Source organism: Equus asinus, chromosome 24 (assembly GCF_041296235.1).
Source record: "Equus asinus isolate D_3611 breed Donkey chromosome 24, EquAss-T2T_v2, whole genome shotgun sequence".
Lineage (NCBI taxonomy): Eukaryota > Metazoa > Chordata > Mammalia > Perissodactyla > Equidae > Equus > Equus asinus.
In genome coordinates this window covers 43,549,761-43,566,419 of record NC_091813.1, presented here as the reverse complement: position 1 = coordinate 43,566,419, position 16,659 = coordinate 43,549,761, and the positions used below count along the sequence as shown (strand labels likewise).

At 45.1% G+C, this 16,659-nt stretch overlaps 1 protein-coding gene across 8 annotated transcripts in view; it reads left to right on the top strand.

Annotated features, from left to right (window-relative positions):
* Window positions 1-6,967, top strand: part of SCML4 (Scm polycomb group protein like 4) — a 112,262-nt gene extending 105,295 nt beyond the window's left edge. For 5 of the 8 annotated variants that reach the window (XM_014868363.3, XM_014868366.3, XM_070496169.1 and 2 more), the window contains 2 exons: window positions 890-1,035; window positions 3,569-6,967. In XM_014868363.3, the coding sequence (XP_014723849.2) occupies window positions 890-1,035; window positions 3,569-3,694 (272 nt within the window). In that variant the 3' untranslated portion in view covers window positions 3,695-6,967. The remainder of the gene's footprint in view (window positions 1-889; window positions 1,036-3,568) is intronic. The other 3 variants (XR_011497643.1, XR_011497641.1, XM_070496170.1) reach the window with 1 other exon arrangement.
* Window positions 6,968-16,659: the final 9,692 nt, after the last annotated feature.

Below are 16,659 nucleotides of genomic sequence, written 5' to 3'. Positions count from 1 at the left end.
GGTTCTGGGGAAAGAGGAGGAGTTAGTTTGGGACATAGAAAAAAACGTCACCTCTAAATATTGCCGGGCATCTGATTCATTACTCTCCTCCTCTCTCACTTGTCCGGCATCTTTTAATCTGCCGTGTGGGAAACGCTTTATGCCACAGTGCAACTCATGCACCAATCATTTCTCAAGGACAAGCTATGGATCAGGCACAGGATTAGGCCCTTTGCTGTCCAGTGGGGAGATTGGAGTAAGTGCTCTCCAGACCAGAGGCAGTGGAGGCGCTCGGTGTGTACCAGGGGTGGTGAGTGAGATGAGGGCTTCTTTCTGCACATGCGGAGCAGGGAATGGACCCCTCACAGACTGGGCATCCAAGGACGTGGCATCAGAGACCCAGATGGAGGACCAAAATGCACCTCAATTCTGCCGCGTCTTTATTGTCTCAGTGTAACGCCAGTGGAGGCAGAAAGGACTCGAAGTCATTTTGGCCTCATAACTCTAGAAAGACCCGTTTGGACATTCATCTTAGCAAGCTTTCTCTGGTCACCAAGTATCTGGTTATAGGAGGCCCAGGACGCACTGAGACAGAACTCAGCAAAGGGGTCTTTAAAACTCTAGCGTGAATCAGAATTTCAGCTGTTGAGGGAGGTCCGTTTTCTAATGCTTCGTTCCCTGGGAGAGCAGAGAGCTTTTGCATAGATGGGGAGGGTCTGCCTCCAGGAGTGGCCTCCCGTGCTCCAGGCCCCTGATGAGAGTAGCCACTCACAGCCTTCCTCTGTCACAGGAGGTCACTCAGGCCACCATCTTGGACTTGAGGGCCAGGTGGGAGCAGGCAGCACCAGGTAGGCGCTGAGGCCCTTTTCCCAGTGTCTGATGGCTCCCCTCTCTGTCCTCACCCATCCAGCCTCAAGCCCTTCTCCAGACGGGCAGGACGCCAGGCAGCCGAGGAGCAGGAACCCCTCCACCTGGACCGTGGAGGACGTGGTCTGGTTCGTGAAAGACGCCGACCCACAGGCTCTGGGGCCTCATGTGGAGCTCTTCAGAAAGCATGTATGCGCTTGGTGGTGGGCCTGGCCCGGATGGGGCGGTAGGGGAGGGGGAGGCATGGAAGGAGGGAGCTGCAGGCTGTGCAGGTGGGGTGGGGGTCTGAACCAAGTCCTGGGGCACACTCAAGGGAGGCCAGACGGAACCACAGGCTTCTCAGAGCAGAACGACCACTTACTTTTGTTTTTAAGGAACACTTGTTCCATCTTTTTCCTCATTTTGAACTTTATCAGGAGTGCCTGTTTTCCTGCACCTCCATCCGTCTGTCTGTGCCTTCAGCAAACATCTATAGCACACCTACAATATGCCAGGCAGACTGATAGTGCCTGTTCCTCAGCCATTGAAGCTTAAATGAGAAAATGCACATGAAGTGTTCAACATGGGGCCTGGCTAATAGAGAACCTTCAGTTAGCAGATATTCTTGTAATTATTTAGGAGAGTCTGCAATATACAAAGACGGTAAATGAAAAAAAAAGTAGGAATTAATACCTTACCTGCCAAGCTTGCTATGTTGGTTTTCCATTGCTGCTATAACACGTTACCACAAACATAGGAGCTTAAAACAATACAAGCGTATGATCTTACAGGTCAATGGGTCAGAATCTGAGCGGGGGTCTCACTGGGCTAGGATCAAGGTGTCAGCAAGGCTGAGGAGACTCCAGGGAGAGCTCGTTTCCTTGCCTTTCCAGCATCTCAATCCACTCTTATTTCTCAGCTCCTATCCCCCTAGCCGCATTCTCAGAGCCAATAACACCAGGCAGAGTGCTTCTCAGGCTGCCAGCTCTTTGGGTCTTCTGGTTTTTTCTTCCACTTTTAAGGACCCTGTGGTCATATTGTCCTCCCTCCCTCCACCCAAGAATCCAGGATACTCTCCCTATTTTACAGTCAGCTGGTAGCAGCCTTAATTCTATCTGCAGTCTTAACTCCCCTTTGCCAGGTAACCTAACGTAGTCACAAGTTTCAGGCATTCGGATGTAGACATCTAGGGGGATGAGAGGGAGCATGATTCTGCCTGCCATAGGTACCATTATTTTTTTCCTTTCTCTCTCTCATTTTCTTTGGTGATTCTGTCATCGAAATCGTATGCTCAGATCTGGGGAGGATCCTCATCTAACCCGACCCTCACATTTTATTGGGGATGTATTTGACCCCGCCTAGCAGTGGGGCCTTGAGAGCAAGGACCACAGCATGGGTTATGCTTAGAGAGATCTGGGTGGAGGAGTCTGGCTCTCTTCCAGAGTGGTAGGAGACGCTGGAAGTGTAGGAGGTGGGGTGAAGAGAGACCATTAGGCAATGAGGCCCACAGGTGAGATTCACCCACTCTGCCATTTTGCCAAGGTCGTGGAGAGTGCATGACAGAGTGGGTACTTCCTCAATGCTGGCTGGCTGGAGAGATGAAAGAGAGGGGCTGGGGACCCCTGCACAGTTACATGAGTCCCGTAACTATGCATCTTCTCCCTATCTGAGCAACCCCAAATTTCTACCCATTGTCCTTGGTAACCTGAAAATAGCAGTGTAGGGGAACAAGGAAACCCAGCCTTACTGGGTTCATGAATCCCACCTGCATTCTGGAGGGCTACCATTCTCAGAGACAAACGGGCGGAATACCAGGACCTCAAGGCACTGGCGTTCCTTTAGTAGTTCTTTGTGCTGAGCCCTGGGATGAGGCAGGTGCATTATTTAGTTGTACGACAGGGCCAAAAACACGTGAAATCTCTCACAGCGCATAATTAGTAATTGGGTAGTCAGCTAAAGGTAGGTGGGCTTACCAAGAAAAGAAACAGATTAGAGTGATGGATGGAAGTGAGGGCCTTATACCAGCACCTGGAATGGAAAGGTAAACCGCTCGTTTCAGGGTCTAATGGATGACACTTTATCTTAGTCAGTTCAGGCTGCTATAACAAAGTATCACAGACTGGCCAGCTTATGAACAACAGCAATTTATTTCTCAGTTTTGGAGGCTGGAATTCCACGATCAGGGTGCCAGCATGTTCTGCTTCTGGTGAGAGCCCTCTTCTGGGTTTTAGGTTGCCATGTTCTCATTGTATAAGGGGGCAAATCCCACTCACAAGGGCTCTACCCTCATGACCTAATTACCTCCCAAAGTCCCCACCTCCAAGTGCCATCACATTGGGGGTTAGGATTTCAACACATGAATTTGGGGGCAGGGGCACAAACGTTCGGTCCATCGACACTTCTGGCTCCTTCAGCTCTAGACTGGATGAGGAGATAAACATCATATGAGGGATATTGGGAACATGGCTGGGGTTATGTTTGGTCCCTTCAATCAGGAGAGAGCAGGAATAGGAAAGATCCAGCGTATCGAATGACCCCAGGGAGATCATGGGAAGAGGAGCACATAGCATTTGTTTGCTTTAATTTATTTTTTCAAGAAGCTCTTGCCTTGGGACTAAGAGAATATGTATGGCAAATCCGTATTTCCTTATCTCATCCCCTGACCGCACTTTAACCATAGCCCCAATTCGATTGCTCTGACCATCTTCCCGGTTTTCTTTTTTTCCTGATCCTGTTCCACCAGGAGATTGATGGCAACGCACTCTTGTTGCTGAAGAGCGACATGATCATGAAATACTTGGGCCTGAAGCTGGGACCTGCGCTGAAACTCTGCTACCATATTGATAAGCTGAAGCAAGCCAAGTTCTGAAGGTTTTGGAAAGATTGAAGCAAAGTCCAGACAAGAGATCTCAAGATCATCTTCTGCCTTACCCACACCCGGCCACCATCTCAAAGTAGATTCTCTTCTTAAAAATAACAGCCACAAAGACTTGGTCTTTTTATAAAACTTGTGCGTCTTTGCCTTTAAAAAAATTCAACATGGCCCTTTTGAAAGGCTCCTTTGTGTTAATGATTTGCCAAAAAATTGCAAAAAAAACCCCCACCAGCCCTATTGTTTTTAACATCCCAGATAGGTTGGTTGCTCTTAGAGTGGGTCCTATTTTTATAACGAGAGAGTGGGGAACTGATTGTTATCGCTCAAGGAGAAGGATGAGAGAAGATGCAAAAAGGCCCTTTGTCTCTGAGGCTCCTCAGGGACGCCCACCGCAGCATCACCTGTCTGTGCCGCTGACCCGGGGACCTATCATTGTGAGCCTCGCTTGATTCAGCTCTGGAAGCTGTCTTCTGAGGACAAATGCCTCACCTTGCACTATCTGGAAAACTTGAATTCTTTTGCTCTCTGAAAGAGAAGAAAAATCTTTTCTGTTCTCAGTTATCTGAAGTACTGTGTCGCCCCACTAGAGGGCAGACTGCTAATGAATTTTGGAGACCCTCGCTGCAGTAGCCTGGTAGTTCGGTACTCGGTGGCTGGGTTAGGGTTTCTGTGAACAAGATCTAGCTCACACAGACATAGGGAATTTATTCCACAGTCAGCACCACAGATTGCAACTTGGGAAGAAACTGTCTTCTAGAAGGTTCTAGTTCATATCCAATCGTTATTGACTGACTGAGACGCACATGCAGCTAAGGCAAGAATTTGGAAGTACATTCTTCCCAGATGGGACTTTGGAGCTCCTTCCCTTCCAGAGTCCTTACTGAGGTGTCGATGTGCTGGCACGCTGAAGAGTCTTGGTGACATTTATCCATGAGTTTTTCTTTAAAAAAGAGGAAGAAAAATGTCTCAACTAAGCTTTGAAATGGGAGAGTGTTGATTTCTAGTTACATTGCTGGATTATGTAGTTGTATCTGTGGTTAATTTTTCTAGTCCTCAACAAATACACAGACATGCTCTTATTGGGTTTAATTCAATTTACAAATAGGTTTTCCTTCCTCACTATGGCGTAATAGAAAAAAATTGATTTTCTACCCCTCTGCAGCTGTGTCCAGGGAAGGACGATGAATCCACAATTCACTAGGCAGAAGGGCAATCTTGTCTCCCTTCTTTTTATCTTTTCCCTTTCTCTCTTTCCCTCTGTCCTTTTTTCTTTCTCTCTCATTCATCAGGAAACATATCTTCAAAATGAATTCAGCTTTGCCATGGGCATATCCTCTTCCTTAAAAAACATCCATAGAGTTGGAGGTGAGGAGATGAATACTAGCCTTTGTGATCTCTGGGAGAGTGAGGATCAAAAGGAAACTCAGGGCCTCCCTTGGCCCAAATGCAGATTAGAATACACACACCTTCCTCCGGGAGGCAGCCTGAGCAGGGGTCTCGGCTGGTGAGTGGAGCAGGGTGGGACTCAGCTCCCTCACCCCTCAGCTGGGTGCCCTTGTGCAGGACACGACCTGTACCAACTCGAGGGCAGCCCTGGGTAGATTTGCATATTGATCCTCTGTAAGTCAGTTAGAACTTAGACGAAGATGATAAATATTTCACACCCTGCTGTTAGACCTGCTTTGAGGAGCAATATTTGAGAAAGCACATCACAGCAAAAGCCTTTTTAGACACACAAATAGTGGCTGGACTTCAGGCATGACAGAGAAGGAAAGGAGGAGAAAGTCCTAAACCTTCCACAGAACTGAGCCTGAGTCGTCTGGTTGGAAGGGCTTAATGTCTGCTGGTTTTGGCCCCTCACCAAACGGCCCTGAATCAGGGCTTGGGAAAGAGTCTAAAAGATTCTGAAGTGATAAATGGACTCTGTCCGTCAAAGTTTGATAATTGTAAGTGCTCACTGCTGGTCTGGAATGAGATCATCTCACTCAAAAAGCCATGGATACTTTATGTCGTCAGAACTGCCAGTGTGAAAACAGTGAGGTCCAGAAAACCGCAGGACAGCCCAGGTTTCTCACGCCACTATTTTTGCTAAATGCTAAAACTTGTGGTGCCTCTTCCACCAGCATGTGTCTTGTTTAGAGTCTTGCAGATCTTCCTACCCAGCCTCACTAATGGCTCCCTCACCGCAAAAACCTGAACCTTGGTGCCCCCAAATTAAAATCATACTCCAACATCGAAGATATTTTGAGTAGTTTTCAAGGGAGAGATACTTCCCCATCTCAAGTCTAAGAGAAAACTGGATCCGTGTTCCTGTGGAACTGTCTCACAGAGGTGCTATCTCATTTTGCATTAAACTTTAAGCGGGACAGATTGCTGAAGCCATGATATTTAAGGCTCGACTTTTTAAAAATCTCATTACTCTTAAAGTGAATGCTGCCATATCAGAGACTAATCTGGAGAGGAAATTCTTCCCTGCCTGTTTTTTGCACTGAAATGCAATTAGCCGACCAAATTATTATGGCAGTACCGCAATTATAATTAATTTTCACCCCTTTCAAAAATCTTGTCAAACCAGGCGGCTAACTAGCTTAGCAAATGTGAAACATGCCAGGCCATTTCCTCTAAACGCACCTTGAAGAGTCAGGCCACGTGTGTCACTCTCATGCAAACGCCTCACATTTGTGTTGATACCGTACCTGGTATTCCATCGCCATAGCTTCGCTTCAGTTGTGGCAAATAATGATGTCGTTCTGCATAATTCCCAATTAGAGTGTGTGAGTGTGTGTGTGTTCACGTTCCAAACATTTCCAATTATGCCTGTCTGTTAAACACTTTTAAAAAAATCTAGAGACAGTTCCATTGCCTAAGGCATTTTAAATATTTTACGAAGCACGTTATTCGCTTTGTGAAGAAGGCAGGTAAAAGATGTGGGTTTTGTGTGTGTGTGTGTATTTCCTGACACTGTAGTTGGAAAAGCCTTTGGAAGTGGCTGGGAGAGTATCAACTACTACATTTGCTTGGTTAAAAATGCCTCCCCAGGGGCTGGCCTCGTGGCTGAGTGGTTAAGTTCGCGCGCTCTGCTGCAGGCGGCTCAGTGTTTCGTTAGTTCCAATCCTGGGCGCGGACATGGCACTGCTCATCAAACCACGCTGAGGCAGCATCCCACATGCCACAACTAGAAGGACCCACAACGAAGAATATACAACTATGTACCGGGGGGGCTTTGGGGAGAAAAAGGGAAAAAATAAAATCTTTAAAAAAAAAAAATTTGGTCTAAAAAAAAAAAAAAGCCTCCCCAGATTTGTATCACTGAGGCAAAGACCACTCTATGCTGTTACTACTAGGTATCCCCCCCGCAATAATGTCAGTAGGGTGCACCCTGGATGCAACTGGGGGATGGCTCTGGGGTTCTGGGCCTGCCCCACTCAGGTGCTGACTGGACTCGACAAGCCAAGGAGGCTCCATGTGGCTGAGGGGCGAGGCCTAGCCAGGGAGCCCACTGGTTAGGGAACAGCCTTCTGAGCTATTCAGTGTACAGGGAACAGCATACCCTGGGCTCCAGTCATTTCCCTTCAGCAGGGCTGCCGAGTTTATTTCCTTTCAGCAGGAAAAAAAGAGTAAGAACCGCTCAGGAGAATCAAATACAATATTAAAATACGTTGGGAAGGAATACTGAGCTAAGGTTGGTTTGCTTGAGAAGGAAACCAGTGAGGGAGGGAAGACAAAACTATAGGTTTCTTAGGAAAACAATAAAACAGCACCTCTTCTAACCATCCCAACCCTTTAAGCTGCAATAACCTATTTTTGTATTTATGTGCTGTATGGAATATTTCTTTTTTTAAATTAAAATTATTCTTTAAATGATTTTTTTGATTATTTTAGGAGAATTTTATCATGTCTCTGAAGATAATTGGAAATGTCCAGAGGTGACCAGGGACTCAAATTTAGTCATTGTCAGAAGGTCTTGAAAGATGGAAATATCCCGCTTTCTTTCTAAAGAAATAGCCAGGTTTCCATACGTGTGAGAAGGTGAGTGCTGTCTGATATTTGCTCTGACCAGGCACTTTTATTTTATTTTATTTTATTTGAGGAAAACTAGCCCTGAGCTACCTGCTGCCAATCCTCCTCTTTTTGCTGAGGAAGGCTGGCCCTGAGCCTACATTCGTGCCCATCTTCCTCTACTTCATATGTGGGACGCCTACCACAGCACGGCTTGCCAAGCAGTGCCATGTCCGCACCCAGGATCCAAACCGGCGAACCCCGGGCCGCCGAAATGGAACGTGTGCGCTTAACCGCCGCACCACCGGGCCGGCCCCCTGACCGGGCCCTTTTCAATTCTTCTCCCATGGGGTTAGAGCGTGAGGAGATTTGACTCGCTTTTTTTTTAAACTTCAGATAACAAGAGATGGGGTTGTGAAGGAGTAGATGATTTTTTTAAAACCTGCAATATTTTGTTAAGGAGAGGGGTGAAAACCTGTCTGTGGATGTGGTTTATTTTTGTCATAAACACTCCTAGAACTGAGTGGCTGCCCAGCTCTGCCGTTGTCTTGCCGTGTGCCATATTCCCTGTGGCGTGAGAAGACAGACCATGCTGAGCAGCCAGAGGTGAATCCAGCGCTTGGTCAGATGTCTAGAGGTACGAACATTCCTGTGTCCAGCTTGCAATGTCACCCCAGCAGCAAGCCCCGCCACACTCACACACAGCCCCTAAGCTTTCAGCACAGAGAGCCCCAGCTTCCAGGGTGCCCTTCCGTCCAACGGTTATCCAAATCAAAAACAATTCCTTCACGGACAATTGGAAGCTGGATTTTTGGAAATCTAGCATTTACTTGAAAGAAAATCATACCTATTTATTGCCACCAGTTAGATATTATGGAAACATGTCTGCTAACAATTTGCTTTGTGTAATTTGTTCTAATGCTAATCAGCAACAGCCGAGCCACTTCCTGTGGTAAATTCCTTTGCGGTTACAGTGGTATTATCACACACGGACTTCACCAAAATGCTGTGCTTGAGAAGAGCGCTCACTCCAGCTCTCCCAGACTTCAGGAAATTTCCCTAACTTAGAAGCAGTTCTGGGCAAAAACACATTTTGAGAGGAGGATTTGCTTTTCTTCATTCTCTGCTTTCCCAAGCAAGGCCCCAGACCTGCGCTCCTAAAATTCTACGTAAATAGTATGGGCGTTCTCCTCACAGTGTACATCGAGTTTGATTTTCTCCAGAGGAAAAGACATCAGGCAGAGCTTGAGAAGGACACCTTCCTCCAGGTCACTGTGCTGCACCCAGAGTCGGCACTGAGAGGATGGGGGCATGAGAGGAGTGGAGACACATCCGAGAGCCAAGAGCTGGCTCAGCAGTCAATTAAGTAATGATGTCAGACAGCGTGGGGACAGCAGCATCTTTCTGTCCAAAGAGCGTAAATATACTGCTCAGAATTGCTCCAGGCTGCCAGCCCACCGTGCTCTGCAATGTAGCTCTGCCATGTGACCTGAGCCTTACACTTGGTTCCACGCACTAAACGCTTTTGCAAAGGCCAATACAAACATCTTCCATTGGATCCTACTTTGGAACACACCCAAAGCTTTGCTTCTCCAAACAGCTCACTATGAAATGGCAGACCCTCACTGAGTGTCATTTTACAGTAACCATGTGTGACCGGAGGTTACCTCCATCATAAATGTAGCATCCTAAAATCTCAGGAAGGCTCTACCTCCCCATCTCATGCTGGGACGCCTTCCCCACAGCCCTGAAAAATGGCTCTGCCTGACCACTTCCCATTAGAGGGAGTTCACTCCCATAGGAAGTAGCTTATTCCTCTGTTGGACAGCTCTGATTGCGAAAAAATTATTTCTCAGGGAGACACATATGTCTGAGAATCAGACACAGACGTTTGAGATGAAGCCAGCTCTGCAATCTTTCTCTTTTTAACAGAGCTTGTCCGTGCATTAACTGCACCTATAATACAAATTGACATTGGCAAGGAGATCCCAGCTCCACCACATTAGGGTAAAGGAGCAGACACTTTATGGAAATGTAGGACTCAGATAGGTCATGGCCATCAGATTCATCAGCCCTGTCATGAAAACTAGCAAAATTTTTGTGGCCTTACACACACACACACAAAGGGTGTCCTTGGTGAATCTTCAATGTAGTTGTAAATCTGGCTGTGGTCACATAAGCATGTGAGTTATGTAACCTTGGGTGAATGAATCTATAAGGCCATGTGCCTCATTAACTGTGAAAAAGATGCGATGAGATGTTGAGGCCCTACCTGTTAATTGTACTCACTGGTGATATAACAAACTAAGGAAGCTCTAGTTTAGGCAAAAACAAGTTATAATTGATGATAGAAAAGTAAACATGGGCTGTAGTGAATTTATGAAAAAGTTATACAGTTTATGACCCCAAGCCCGAGTTAGATTTCATGCTTGTGTGTGCATGCATGAGTGGGTGTGTATTTGTGAGTTAATGCAACAAGTGGGAACTGGAGAAGGCTTGAGATGGGATTGCAAAGGGAGATTTTGCTTTCTAGAGCATTCTATCTTATTCAGAAGAACTATCTAGCACTGATTTAGAAATCAGACCCAAAGGTACATATAACATGTAGTTTAGGCAGCTTACGTAGATAAAATTCTGGATTATGGAGCAGATTCTCTATGAAAATACTTAAATCTTGGTACTCGGAAAAAGTAGATACCAGTTAGCACCTTGGATAGTACCTGCCATAGAAAAGGCATCTCATTAATATTCATTGGCTGACAATGAATGAATGCTTGACCAGTTCGTATTTTCTTTGAAAGGCCCCTAGTTTCTTTTTGAACCCCATTATCTTTACTGAAAGCAGAATTGCCAAACGGACAGACCAAAAGGAGCTCATGAGATCTTTCATTTCCTCTGGCTCTCCAAACGCTCTCCAGAGAGGTCAACCTCCACAGTCACTGATTTGCATTTCACTCACGTCTTGCTGACTTAAGATCTCCCATTCTGATTGGCCTAGTGCTTGACTGCAAGCATTAGAGAGTAACCGCTGATTATTTACAGCTTTACTTTTAAAACATCTTTTCCTCTTCCTTCTCAATCTGTGACATCTCTCAGCAATGAGTAAGGTTTCCATTGGCTTGTTAACTGTACAAGGAGCGTAAGCATCTCTTTGGGGCAGAGAACTCTTTCCATGAACCTGCATTCCCAATTCCTTGCTCATCTTGGAGGGCAGGTCAGCAGAGCTGGGCCTCCCCACAAGCCACTCTGTCGTACGTGCTGCTGGTAGCAAGACTTCGAGAATAGGCAGCCCACAGGAGATGGGTAGACGAGAACCTTCCCCTGTCCTTTTCCATTCTTTACCTATCTTTGCCCTTGAGAGCAGATTCAGAAATATCAGAGGCTTCTCTTTTTTCCCAAGTAGTTCCATAAGAGCATTGAGAATAGAATCATGTGACCAATTTCTTTTTATAACAACACCAAAACTTCGAGTGTTTTATCTTCAAAGAAATCAGCTCCAAAGCTTGGGCATCTGTTCCAAGGATGTTGTCACTGCCTGAAGTGTTTTTTTAGCACATCTCTTTTGGGGTCATCTTTAGAAGCGAGGACACATTCTTTTCAAAGTGTTGTTGGAAGTCATCCCTGGAGGTTGGATTTTTCTCTTTTGGAGCAAGTTAAAGCCACTGGGGTTGCGTCTGGTAAACAGCACAAACAATGCATTTGAGATGTAAAATGATGTGTCTCCATACTCATTAGTTTGTCTTTTCCTTATGTGTTTGATACAAATGGTCTGAACAGTAACATGCACAATTCACTTGTTAACTTAAACATATCAGGCAGCCACCAGTATAGGGAGCTACAATGTACAGATTCCTTTGAAGGGCAACATCATCTGGATGTATTACATTCACCATGTTCATTTTAAAGTAATCTTATTGCTGTATCTTCAGGCATCATTAACTGAGGGTATCGTGAGTGTTTGCAAATACGAAGAGAATGCCCTCATATCTAGAACCCTAGAATCCCAGAGGGGTTGGGAGGAAGAAGCCTTGGGGGACACCTGGACTACTCACCTCCAGTGTAGACCGGCCTCCACACCATCTCCCACTGGTTCCACGCCACTCTCTGGGGGTAGATTATGGTGCAGTGCCAAAGAAACAAGCTGTCTGAGTTACTGCCCCCTAATGCCATCTCCTCATCTGGAAAAGGAGGAGGGCATCCAGATGACTTTTAAGGCATTTACAGCTCCGTTTACTTCAGCAAAGGCCAATAGTGGGGCTATTCATTCCTTGCTGTTCTATTTTATGACTTTTAGCTTCTGCCTCTCCTCCTGTCTGATCTCATCTAGATCCTCTTCTCTCATGGGCCCATAACTCCTCCTTAAAGCCACATAAGCATTACTTTGCTACCCTTTCTCATTATTTTTTGCTTTCCATTTCATTCTTTCTCCCTGTCTCTGTGTTTCTTTGTTTCCCTTTTCTGTTTTTCACCATTTCACTAGTTCAAATGGCTTTCAGGAAGCAGAGGGATGGAGGGAGAAATAAATAATTAACAGATAGCCTCTTCTCTCCCTGGCCCAGGAGTCCTAACCCTTGTCTGCCTCCCACTGTCCCATCATCACCCGCCCACAGCATTCCTTGGCTCCGTCTTGTTTCCAGCCCAATCTCTACTTGTTCTTTCCATTTCTCAAGGTCTAGCCCTCTCAGTCTGTCCTTGACTTTGGGAGCAAGAGTCCTATCCCTTTTGTATGCTTCATTCTGATGACTAACTCTGTGTCTCACTAACACGCCTTATCAACCTTTCTTAAGCACAGGCCCAAATGCCCAACCCAGTAGATGTCCCTCCTTATTCAGCCCTGAAGGTCAAGAGCCAAGTGACCTGGAGCCCATCTGACATACCTCTTGAGAAGCATGGGTTGTTTGTCTCAGCCACGCTATCTCCTGCAATCTTCTTGGAGTCACTCTGACATCCAGCAGCAATTCCAATCATTCCACAGTTCTTTATAGAACATGTAGCTTTGTCCAGACCCACTTAGCACTGACTGCATCTCCTGGTACCAAAGCCAGGCCAGTGCCTAAGTTTAATGAGGAGGGTCAGCTAGGGTCAAAGATGAGTCACAACGACCTACGTCAGAAGCGTTTCTGGGGCGAGGTTTTGTTTTCAGACATTTACAAGTCTGCTGAGATGTGTGCAATAGTAAGGGGCTTGTGTCTGGGTAGGGAAAGATGATGGTCTATTTCCCAAAGGAAAATGTGGTTTACAGGAGGGAGAAAGGCAGCAAAATTCTGGAAAGGAGATGCTCTATTCCTGGCCTTTATCCACCACAATCACACACCCTCAAGGTCTTTCTAGAAGTCCTTTGCTTTCTCCACACGAACTGAAAGTGTTTCTGCCCAAGTTTGGAGGACTTTGATTTATTTTATTATCTGTTGTGTTCTAAGCCACAATATTTAATTTGCTGTCATCTTCCAGCTACATCTTTGATCATTTGAGGATTTAAAAAAATGAGCTCATCTCACCTCATCCTCCAGAAATGTTGAAATATCAGTTGCTTTATATAGCAAATATTTCCATTTTGTAAACGTCGATTGATTAGATTGTTTCTCTCCTGTAAATACCTAGAAGTAATTTTATTAATATAAAGATTTTCTACATTAAGTACATTTGTAGATAAATTCACTTTTTATTCTATAACACACAAGAAAACAAAATAAATGGATGAAATCAAATCCTTTCATCGTAATTGTCTTCAGTTGCTATTTTTTCTTTTCACTAACCGTGAAAACTTTTTAAGTGCCATTGTAACATCACAAAGCATCATGAGGCCAAAAGGTTTGTGTTTTACCAGCTATGCTAGGCTGTAATTATCTGACAAGGCTCTTGCCAAATAATGAGAGCATCTGAGTAAGTTGAAATCCACGCTCTCTGAGCTCGCGAGGTTGAGTGATGATGATTGAAATGTTATGCCTTTTGTTTTGTAAGTTGAGAGGTTTATTTTCAGATTCTTTCTTTCAACTTGGCTTTAGTTAATCTCATGTTTCCACCTCCTTATTCTGCATGTCCACCCTGATATGCCCACACAGGAGGTTTTCTGATCTCTCTCCATCTGGAAGAGTGGCAGCTGTGCCCTTTCCTTGGTAAAGATTCCGTCTTTAACCAAGGGTCCAAAGAGGTCATCTCCTCATCTCAGGAAGAGAAAAACAGGGTTGACTACATTCCCCTTTCTCTACCTATATGGGCTTCCCTCCCTTCTAATTAAAGATTTTTAAAGGATGTGTGTGTGTGTGTGTATGCATAGAGAGGTGTATTTATGGCTGGGTTTGGGAATTTGAGACAAAGGTCATCCAGAGGAAGTTTGCGCCTCCTTTGCTTGTGCCGAGGCGCGTGTGCAAGAAGGACCCCGCGGATGAGCTGCAGATGCTCCAATGACTTGAAAATTCATTGTGCTTTCACTTTTTATGGACTTTTTATTTCACTTTTACTTCAACTCCATGCTTTATTTAGAAGTGCTCGGGGAGAGTGGAGCTTTGAGCTTAGGAAATGGCGTGGTTTTAGGGCCTAGCTTTTTTTTTTTTTTAAATACCAATGGATCTAATTTTGCAGACCAGAAATCAGTGAATAGAACTCATTGTAATGGGAAACAGCATTTACACGGGAGAGAAAGAGCAGTAAACTCTGTCACCTGGGGAAAAAGTCTCTCCTTAATTTTTGCCCTTTGAGAGCACCATGCAATGAGCATTTCCTAATATTGGGACAATCCTCTCACCTCAAAGTTCTCCTCTGTAATTGTGTCACATAATGGGAAATTATAACAGGCAATTTGGTTCTGTAATTCAGTTTGCAAAGCATGTAAACATAAGATAACCAGGTTAAATGCAAATAGGCATTACACTAGGTATGAAAAACAGGAGGGAGAAAGGATGCTGTGTCCATAACTTAGAAACAACGTGAATTTTATTTCTCCTGTGCCTCAAAAATGTGGAGTTTATTCAAGTTATTTATCCTCTTGTTTAATTTCATCATATACTGTTCATACAGATACATTATCTGTGTATGAACATACAGGTATTCTTATTGCACATATTTACAAATCTCTCATTTGTAATAAGCAGACTCCAAGCTAAGCATGATCTTTAGGAACGAGTAGATGTGCTCATTTTTTACAATGTACAGTATTTTAACAAATAGACCATTCTATACAAAACACCATCTCAAAATGTGCTTTTAATTTTTCAAAGCGTTTTTCTTATTGTTTGTAACTTTTTCCTTTGGGCCAATTCTTTCATTATTTAGAGGGCTTTTTTTAATGTTGTCCCTTCAAGAGTGACTGGTAGGAACACTATAGTCAGATATGCACAGTTTCATTAAATAAACACTACTGGCCTTAATGATTTAATATTTTGGGGTGCTTTTTTTCATTTTTGATGCAGTATTTTTTTCTAGTATAGTGTATCATGGGCCTGGGAGTAAGTCAATACAGTTTCTGAATCTTAAGATTCCAAGACAATGCAGTATTTTCCGTTCATGCTATAAAAAGTATTTCTGTATTTTTAATAAAGAATGGAATTTATGTGAGCCTGTGTATATGTTATCTCATCAACTTCTTTATGTTCATTATTATTTCATCAAAACTATTTCCCAGAAGTAGACAGCAAGGAAAAGCCTTTCAAAGGGGATCCTTTGATAGCTGAAGCCAAAAAGGCCTGATTCGCAGCTGCCGGGGAGGCCCCTCCCACCGACCGCCCACAGCACCTCCCAGCTCTGCCTCAGGAGTGCCTTGGTAGAGGAGCCCAGGGTTCCCTCTCAACTTCTCTTCCTGTCTCCCCGACCTTCCTATTCCAGCCTGTGACCACAACCGAGGCAGCCCGGGGCAGAAAAGGAACTTGAGATTTGATCAAAGATCCCCAGTGAGTGTCCGCCCAGGGTCTTTGTGGACTAGTCTTTCCTCTAGGATCGCCTTCCTGGTCGGCAATGAGGGATGTGGACAGCCTCCTGTGGTAGTCAGAGGATTAAAATAAATTACAGTGTTTGTAAAAGCCCCTCGAACAGTGTCTGTTAAATCTAGAAACCTATTCCAGGCCGTTTACTCCCATTGGCTGTGACCCTAGCTGTTTGGGGGTCATGGCCACTCTTGTTTTTTGATCCAGGCCACACCCTGACCTGCTAATTCCTGGCTCAAAGGCCTCCATCCTGTCCCTGGAGCTTTGCAATGATCCTTAACAAAGGCAACATGGTTCCTAATGAAACGATTCCGTGGGTAGGAGAGTTGGGGGAATCCTCTCATGCCAGTGTTCTCTGTCGCTGGGTAGGGCCAGCAAGGGAAGCCTGGGGACAGCTCTTGGGGAAAGTTGGGGGTGCAGACCTCCAAACCTTCTCTCACTATCTGCCCTTAGTTTGCTTAAAACTTAATAGACTACTTTCAAGCTCATCTCTCCCCTCTCTCCTCCAGCACAGGTCCAAACTAGGTGGCCTTTCTCATATGTCCATGAGGTTCCTGAGCCACCCCAAGAAAATGCACCTACAAGTGCCCCCATACACCCAGGTCCCAAGTATCCCTTCTCAGAGCCTGCTCTCATCCAATGGTTAGATGCAAGCTCTGGAAACCCAGCTTTTATTACTAGTTTCTTCTTTATTTTCTTCTATGACGAGTTTTAGTTGTGGTTGTACCAACTGTAGTATCCTAAATATAAAAGGTCCAAGAGAGGAAGAAATCCTGAAGTAAGTGTTACATGTTTTTCTGTCTTTTATCTGTGAAATCTGAACATAGATGTGGCCTCCTGAACCCTTTCAGGGCTAGAAAGCAAGGAGGGACTCCATGACGTGGGGAGGCATCTTGCCCTGCATTGAATGATTGTGTGGCGTGCAGCAGACACCACTGAAGGGCAGAAACAGCACAAGCAGCATGCATGGTGAGGTTTGAAGCTAGTGTACAGGCGTGTACACACCTGAACACGCATATGTATCTGCTCTGCCTTTGCCTC